General features: G+C 39.8%; 1 protein-coding gene across 1 annotated transcript in view; it reads left to right on the top strand.

Annotated features, from left to right (window-relative positions):
- Nucleotides 1–9,026, top strand: part of Usp13 (ubiquitin specific peptidase 13) — a 120,816-nt gene extending 111,790 nt beyond the window's left edge. Inside the window, exons 19-20 of the mRNA XM_012512980.2 lie at nucleotides 6,634–6,718; nucleotides 8,883–9,026. Coding sequence (XP_012368434.1) covers nucleotides 6,634–6,718; nucleotides 8,883–8,976 — 179 coding nt within the window. The 3' untranslated portion in view covers nucleotides 8,977–9,026. The remainder of the gene's footprint in view (nucleotides 1–6,633; nucleotides 6,719–8,882) is intronic.
- The last annotated feature ends 5 nt before the right edge of the window (nucleotides 9,027–9,031 follow it).

The raw sequence follows: 9,031 nt of genomic DNA, 5'->3' as shown, positions 1-9,031 counted from the left end.
TCTCTCTCTCTCTCTCTCTCTCTCTCTCTCTCTCTCTCTCTCTCGTACTGGGGATTGAACTCAGGACGCTGTGCTTGCCAGGCAGGTGCTTATTCTACCAAGCTATCTCCCCAGCCATCTGTATCTCTTGATCCCCATCCCATTTGAAAAAGATTTATCTCCTACTTCCTATTACCTATCTTTTACTAGGTTTGTTTTTTAAATTTTAATTAATTAATCAATTAATTTGATACAGGGTCTTGCTACATAGCTCAGACTCATAGAGAGCCTCCTGTGTCAGCCACCCCAGAGCTGGGATTATAGGTGTGTACCACCATGCTTGGTTTCGGGGCTGGCATGGCATGCAGTCCCAGGGATCAGACTCAGGTCCATATGCTGGCCAGGCAGGCACTTGGACCGCCGAGCTATCTCCCAGCCTGTTCTATTTGTTTCTTTATATTTTGGCTTCTCATATAAGAGAAACCGTGCAATAGGCTGCTTATCTGTCTGATTTATTTCAGTTAACGTTGTGGTCTCAAGGTGTATCCAATTTCCTATAAATGGATTCAGTTTATCAGTAATCCACTGCAGATAAATACCACATTTCCTTTATCCATTCATTTGTTGATGGACTTCCCGGCTGCTTCCAAGAGGCAGCTGTCACGAGCTGCGCTGCTGTAAGTGCAGGAACGCATGGATCACTGACTGTGCCGTGTTCTGCTTTTGGGAAGACACAGGAATAGTTGGGTCACATGGAATTTCTAATTTTAGTTTTTCAGGGGTCTCTGTACTGAGTTCCATAGTGATTTTAGTAATTTAGATTCCTTTTTTTTTTTTTTAATTTAGATTCCTACCAACAAAGTAGAAGCGTTCTTTTCCTCCCCACAGCCTTGCCAGCAAGTCTTTTAAAGGATGAATTCTGTTCATAGAATCATAACAAGTGCTTGATTTAATCACTAGCCAGCAAATAGATACTTATTCAGTGTCAAACTTTCTTTTCCTTTGTTAAAAGTAATGTTGTAATGAACAGTGCTAGCCCTTCCTTTGGCTGTTGCTTTTGGCTAAGTCTCTAGAAGTGAAGCATTTGATGGAAATGCAAACTTTTAGTGCTCTAACCATCACGTGACCCCTGGGGACACAGCATCGGTCATATGATGGCCATGTGGGTGACATCCTGTTCCTGCCACCCTCCCTAGCAGTCCTATGGGGTCAGGTAATTTTCATATTTTTTCCTTTTTTTATTACCCAGTTTATTATTATTTTCTTATATTCATGGATTCCTCATTTCTTCTGGTCATCTTTATTGAGGTTTTTAGGTATTTTTTTTTAAATTGTCTGAGTTTCACGTATCATAGATTAATTTGGAAATACATCCCAACTTTGCAGTGTTGGGTTTTCTATCCAGAAACATGCTATACTTTTTCTTTAATTTATTCCTGTACTTCTTTTTATCCTGAAAAACTGTGGTTTGCTTCAGTGGCATGCTTCATATTTCTGGTTTATGTATGTCTCAGAATCACACTTTCTGTTATTTACATATCAACTTCTTTCCCATTGTATTTTCTAAATTGTCACTGCTGAATTTTGTAAAGGTACTGCTGATGTAAACTTAGGCCATTCTGTAGGGGTTTGAGTGGAATTAAATTTATAGGTTAAGCTGGAAGACATGTGTGTTCTGCTTGGTAGGTTGTTTGGGGTAATAGCAATTACTATTGGAGGAGCCAAAGCAAACTAAATAAAAACAAGTTCAGCTTTGGGGGTTGTGTTCTAAGTGGGAGCTGTGAGCCTGTTTTGAGGAAGCCAAAGAGAGGTATCCTTTTGTAGAAGCAAGCAGGTGGTCAAGGGCGGCGATAAGTGTGGCTGGGCCTGGACTGGACTCCACGCATCCTTGACTCAGGATGCAAACCCTTTCATCCAACGGGCTCCTTGGCCCAGCTGCTGCTGGGCTTGCCGTTTCCTCTCAGGTTGACCCTAATGGCCGCAAGATGCCTATCAGGGCTGCCTACAATTGTATCTCTCTAGGTCACAATCCAGCACAAAGATGCTTATCCCAGAGTTCTCAGCTATAAGTTCAAAACTTTTTGTACATTACTGTGATGCCACGTTGATGCCAGTACTATGTGCCATGCTCTGATGCCAGTTTCTATACTTGATTTCATGTGGTAGGTTGCAGTCAGATGGAGACATGCTGAAAATTGTGTATGTTATATTCCAGCTGTGTCTGTAAGGGTTATATGACACTAGCATAAATTTTATGGGTTAACTTAAGTCTTATCCCAAAGATATCTCAATAAGTATATGTAACTATGGTAAAATCTGAAAGAAAAAAATCCTCCAAACTCCTGAAATCCAAAATGCTTCTAGTCCCAACCAATTTGGATGAGGAATATTCAACCAACATTTTCATCTTTCTGACTGAGGAAGTAATGTTTTTGCATGAGACTGTTTAAGTGTTACTTTAACCTATGTGTGCAGAAAATTGCAATTTTTGAAGTTTTGCATTAAATTCTTATGTTACCTAGAAAAATTCAAGGAGTGAGAATTTGAAGAGAAAAATGTTGATTGAATTCCATTATTATTGGAGTTCCAAAATGGAAACACTATGCATAAGTAGGTTGAAAGGGACATTAACACTGTGACCACGTGGAGAAGTACTGGCTGTCACTTACTGAGTGCCTACTAGATGCCAGATACTTCCTCTACCACTTTTCTGTCCCTGCTTACAGGAATTATTCAAATGAGCAAATAGTGACCAGTTAAATGATTTGCTCGTGGTGAATGGGTCAGAATTTATGTCTGTCTGCTTTGGAAGCTTGTATGCTTTCTCTCTAAGCTTCTTATCTCACCTGAGTTTTTGTATTCAAATGGAGATGAAGGTGTGTTTTTCATGAGGTTGTCTGCTACCACGTCCTACATGGTTTTTAGGGCTAACACCTGACTTTCTGTTGAATTTTAAAAGTTTTCAAAAGGGGACGAATATTCAAAGCTTCTCTCTGATCTACTTGGGCTTCTGTTATTTGCAAAATCATTTCTGTTTCCATGTTGTCCTTAATGAGTGTTTAATTTCTTTAAAAAAACCAACTTGCTGATTGGCAATATAATTAACATGTAATTAGGCTGTGATTACTCAAAACCTGCTCGGGCTCCTTCAGTCATAGTGCTGTAATAGTTCAGAGATCTTCGACAGCAGCTGAGCAGCACAGAAACAGTTCTTAAACCTGGGACTCGTGGCTTGCTGGCTTCCTTGAGGAATGCCACCTGGAAGAGGACCTTGGGAGCAGTAAGGATAACTTCCCAGGGAAGTGAAGCACCAGTGACCTTTTTGGAAAGCCAAAAACTTCCTTCCAAATAAACTTTCTGGTTTATTTGTTCTTTTATTCTTGCTATTGAAAGTTAAGAGAAAGCCACTCTATGGGGATAAATTAACTTACATGAAAGTATGAATGATTGAGAACTATTAGATTTAGAGAGATGTGTTCGATATTTGGAGTGTGAAGCAGTATAAGAAATTGGTAACTGTGATTTGGCTGGGGTGGAGGAAGGCAATTTATAGACCCTTGACATTCTGTCTTGGGGTAAAGGAGGCAGACAGTAAATGAACGCACAGGGAAGCACGTGACATTGTCGGTGGTTCTTCGTGCTAGATAGACTGTCAAACAGGATAAGAGGGCAGGGAGCACCAGAAGTGAGCATGTGGGTGGTTCTGGAAGCCTTTTTTTAATGAGGTAACATTTGGCTTGAGACCTTACTTAAGAGAGGGGTGAGTCACATGATAACTATAGATATAAGGCTTGAAGGCCACAGTGTGTTAGGTGTGCCTGGGAGCAACCAGGAGTTCAGGGTGGCTAGAGTGGAGACACAGGGAAAATGAGAAGGGAAGGGGGCACTTCAGAGGCAGTTGCAAGGGTAAGATATTATCATGAGATGTAGGAAGCCACTGGAAGTATTTGGGGGCAGTGTAATGACCATAATATGCCTGCCATTATAGAGACCACCCTGGAAACCGCACTGAGACTAGTCACAAGGCGGTAAGGAGGATGCAGGGAGACAGGTAAGACATTCTTATAAAAATAAAGTCAAGAGAGGATGGTGACTAGTGTTAGGGGTTGCAGGCGGAGGTGGTAGGAAATAACTAGGTTCTGGATATATGTTAAAGGAAATACTTATAGGATGTTTTGATGATTAGATAGATGTAAAGAGTTAGAGAGAGAAATTAAGACTGGCTTGATGGAAGAATGTAGTTGTCAGGTGCTAGCTATGGTGGTGCACGCCTGTAATCCTAGCACTTGGGAGGCTGAGGCAGGAGGATCGCTGCAAATTTGAGACCAGCCTGCAAAGTGAGCTCAAGGCCAGCCTAAACTGCACAGTGAGACCCTGTCTCAAAAATACACACACACACACACACACACACACACACGCACGCACACACAAAATGTAATTGGTGACTGAGATAAACAAGGCTGAGAGGAGACTGCTGAATAAACTAGGAATGGAAAGGAACATCCTTGGTCTGACAGAAGGTACCTGCAAGACAAGCAAACCAAAAGCCCATAGCTCACATGATACTTAGAAGCAAGATTGAAGACATCTTCCTAAAAGACCCGGATGTCCTCTCTTGCTGCTTCCATTTAATGTTGCTCAGGAGGTCCTAACCGTATGAGGAAGCAGGAAAGGGGTGTAAAAGGCACCCAGATGATTGAGGAATAGTGATATCCTCTGTATTTGCAGGTGACATGATTTTATATACAGGAAATCAGAAGGAATCCACTAAAGAACTTAGGACTGACAGATGTGTTCAGGAAGGCTGCAGGAAGCAAACTCTGTGTGATATGAGCAGTGAACATTCTGGAAATGAAATTCTGAGAGCAGTTTCCTTCCCTGCCACAAGCGCCAGCGAGAGTATCTAGACAGAGGCTCTGCATAGAATAGGGCAAAATCGGTCTGAAGTCTAAACTGCAAGTTAGTAGTACTCAAAGGCCAGGACCTCTGGAGCTGCCAACACAGGAGACAGACATGAGACAAGCACTGAGGCAGATGTGGAGAGACTCAGGCCCTGGAGCAGGTACCTGAGGGAGGAAAAGTTGTTGTGGAACTGCTGAGGTGTGGGTAAGATGAGAACCAGAATTGACAGCTATGAATAGATATGAGTGAAAAGCAAGAGAAAGAATGGAAGAGACAAAGGTCAGACAAAGGCCATTTCCCAAACCAACACTTTTTATTGGAATGTGTAATAAACATTGACTAAAAAAGTGAATGTGCCATACATTTGTATGCTCAGTATGGTTAAGGCAATGATCCTGAGAATCTTCAGCAGGTTGCTGAAACCAGCAGCTAATTGGTAGGATTCTCACCCTGACTAAATATATGTGCTGATACCTGTGAGCTAAGCAACTGCACTGGAGATAGCATTGTGTAATACTAGGGTCATGCTTGGAATGCCTTCATTCTGGTCTTCTAAATGCGTACTGCTTGTCATGTCATGCCAATTACTGCTGTACTGTCTCGCAAATTGTGAATAGTACTCAAATTATTATAAAAATTTTATAAATGCTTACTCTCACCTTCTGTGCTATATCATTCTAGTCCTAATGGTTTGTTAAGTGGATTGGTACTGGTCCATAGAGCCTACTTTGTGTGGTATGAGTCTAAGATTAACAAGAAATATGAACAAAATTAATTCAACAAGCATATTGTGGTTGTTGGCAGGAGATATTTGTTAGAGGATAAACATCAGTCTCATTCTCTGAGAGCTTATAGTTCTCTTTTATCTCCTTGTTCAAAAAGCACGCAGCCTGAAACTCGGTGCCACATAGGTTATTAACATGATGAATTAGACATTTTGTGTGAAACAGTTATCTTTTCTATAAGTGATAACAGCTATTTGCTACTTTCCTCATAATCTTGACATTTATGTGACATTTTAGTCTGAATTGCTCGTATAAGTCTCTACAATTCTGTAAACTAAATTTAAAAAAACCAAAAACTCAATGAAGAAACAGCCTCAGAACGATGAGACAACTTGTCTACTCTCATGCTGTTTGAAAGTGTTGCAGTCAGGGCTACGTTTTTCGATTCACAAGTTTGCCATGAGATTGGGCTGTGGAATTTTTTAAAAAAATATTTTTGGTATTTGTAGTACAGAGTCTCCAGGGTCTCACTACACGGTTTGGACTTGCGGTGATCCTCCTGTTTTCTGCCTTCCAAGCATTGGGATTACAGGCGTGCGCCACCACACCCAGTCTCAATCACTGTCTCAGTGTGCCCTGGGGGTGAGGGCAGGGCTGACATGGCACCCCAGGGGATCGAACTCCCAGTCGCTGTGTCTGCCTAAGCTGGTGCTTTAGTCCGCTGAGCTATCTGCCTGGCCCTTTGTGTTCTAGAATTTTTAATCCTTTCCAGATTTGAATTTAGTATCAACTTTAATTTGATAATTTATATCCTGTTTTTGTTATAATGAATTTGCAGAAGTGTGTGTGTGTGTGTGTGTGTGTGTGTGTGTATGTGTGTATGTGATGTTCACATAGTAAGACAAATAGGCTTTGTCTTTCAAATCACCACAGTTGCTGGATTACACTGTTGGTTTTGCTGTCTCATCAGAAATGTTCTTGATTCTGTAAATGTTGTCTTGTAACTGAATTCTTTCTTCTTTCACAGTGTATGAATTATTTGCATTTATCAGTCACATGGGAACATCTACAATGAGTGGCCATTATGTTTGCCATATCAAAAAGGAAGGAAGGTGAGTCTTTTTTAGAAGGTAAATGATAGTATCTTGTAGGAACCATCACTATGGCCCAGCTACTTTACTAGATGTTTTCCATGTTGTTTCATTTAGTTCTCATGTTGGTCTTACAGGGATTTACATTTAAAACCATTTTATACATCCAGACACTGAGGCTCAAGGAGACCAAATAGGTGGACCTTAGTAAGGAATTGTATCAGAGCTCTTCAATGGCATTTTCTTATTTATTTATTTATTTATTTATTTATTTATTTATTTATTTATTGTTTTAAATGTATTTAGTACAGGGTCCTCAGAGTCTCACTACGCAGATGGGACTCATAGTGATCCTCCTGTTTTCAGCCTCCCAAGTGGTGGGATTACAGGTGTGCGCCACCACGTCCAGTCTCAATCACAGTCTCAGCATGCCCCAGGGGCAGGGCCAGCAAAGCTTGCCAGGGATCAAACTCCAGCCACTGCACTCTGCCTAAGCAGGCACTTTAGTCTGCTGAGCGCTCTGGCCAGCTCTTGCAATTGCATTTTCAACCATCACGTCAAAGTGGATTTGGAACATAAAGATGCATATCATACATTTGGAATCTCCATAGGATCACCTTATTTAACCAACAAAGCAAGAAAGCCAGGATGTTGTAATTTACATTTTAGATAAGCAATGAATTATTAGCTAGTACACATGTGTTTCAAACATTACATGTCCCAATGTTATGTAAGACATACTTATATTAACAAGTTATTTGTTGTTTACCTGATATTTAAATTTAGTTGTGCAGCCAATTTTTTTTTTTTTTTCCTCTCTTGGCAACATTATGAGTTTGCTGCTTAACATGGCCCTGCAGTTGGTTTCTTGGCTTCTTTGCAGAATTCTTAGGGGAATGAGGTGGTTACAGAAAGAAAGGCTGCTTTCAGTAGCACTTTCTCCCCCAGTGTCCTACCTGCAGCTCCTTCCTGTGGCCTTGGGCAGGTGCTGCTGGGTGAGGGTTGTGGTCAGGCCACGTGGACACTGTTGTGGCGTTACTCCGTGGCCTCCCTGGGAGGGTGCTGCTCTTTCACGAACACCTCCCACTGGTCTGTTTCTACTTAGGCTTCACTGTGAGCCATTGTTGGTATCTTTTAGTTTTATCTCCCTAACTTGATTAATGGAATAGTTGAGCACAGGGATTTATATTTAAAATGTATTTTTATTACCAAGTGCAGCAGTTGTTTAAAAATGAAAAGTAGCTATAGTTATAACAGACAAAGCAATAAAATGTATGGTAGCAAATATGTACAACAATATTTATTTCCTCCTTGGGTATAAAAAAATCAGAAGTAAACATCCATGCAGTCAGTTACTACATTAAATTAAAATTTCTTCCAAGATTATTTGGTAAATGAGAAAAAAGTCACAAAATAATATGATGGTATGATATGAATTACAATATAATATGAAAAATAGATTTAAAATTTGTATGTATTCTGCACATACTTTAACATACTTTGTATGTATTTGTACATACACAAAATGAAGAATTTGTATACTGAAAGTCTAAATATAACCAGTCTATATTTTGATATATTTTTCTTTGTTTTATTATTTGTATTTGAAAAACACTTTCCAGCGACCATTGATTCTTTCCAGGATGCAGTGAAGTGTTTGTATGTATTTGCAGCTTTTGTAGAATCTTAAAGTATGTACAGAACACATACAAATTTTAAATCTATTTTTCATATTGTATTGTAATTCATATCATACCATCATATTATATTGACTTTTTCTCACTTTACCAAATAAGCTTGGAAGAAATTTTAATTTGATGTAATAATTGACTGCATGAATGTTTACTTCTGTTTTTTTTTTATACCCAAGGCTGAAATAAATATTGTTGTGCATAACTCTTCAACTTGATTTCTGAGGCCTTCTATGGATTTATGGGCTGATGGGGTTAAAATGTGTGGAAGATCCTGATACATTTTAGTAACTACTTTTTGCCTGAACTCAAGCATGGAAAAGCATAGTGTTTCCCCACGGGGATTTTGTACTGCCTTTTTATATAACAAGTTGGAGTTTGGTTATCTTAAAACATTTTCGTTATTTTAAGTATTGTGCTCCGTCTGATGCAGTTCTGCAGTGTATCCTGGAACTGATACAAGCCCTTCAAATGCTTTTGTCTTTTATTTTCAGATGGGTGATCTACAATGACCACAAAGTCTGTGCCTCTGAACGGCCTCCCAAAGACCTGGGCTACATGTACTTTTACCGCAGGATACCAAGCTAAACCTCAGACATACAAGTTGGCAAGAAGAAGCCATATGCCTTTTTAATTTGCCAAA

This window comes from Octodon degus, unplaced genomic scaffold (assembly GCF_000260255.1).
Source record: "Octodon degus isolate 3935 unplaced genomic scaffold, OctDeg1.0 scaffold00298, whole genome shotgun sequence".
NCBI classification, from domain to species: Eukaryota; Metazoa; Chordata; class Mammalia; order Rodentia; family Octodontidae; genus Octodon; species Octodon degus.
This window is presented reverse-complemented; position numbering and strand designations above follow the sequence as displayed.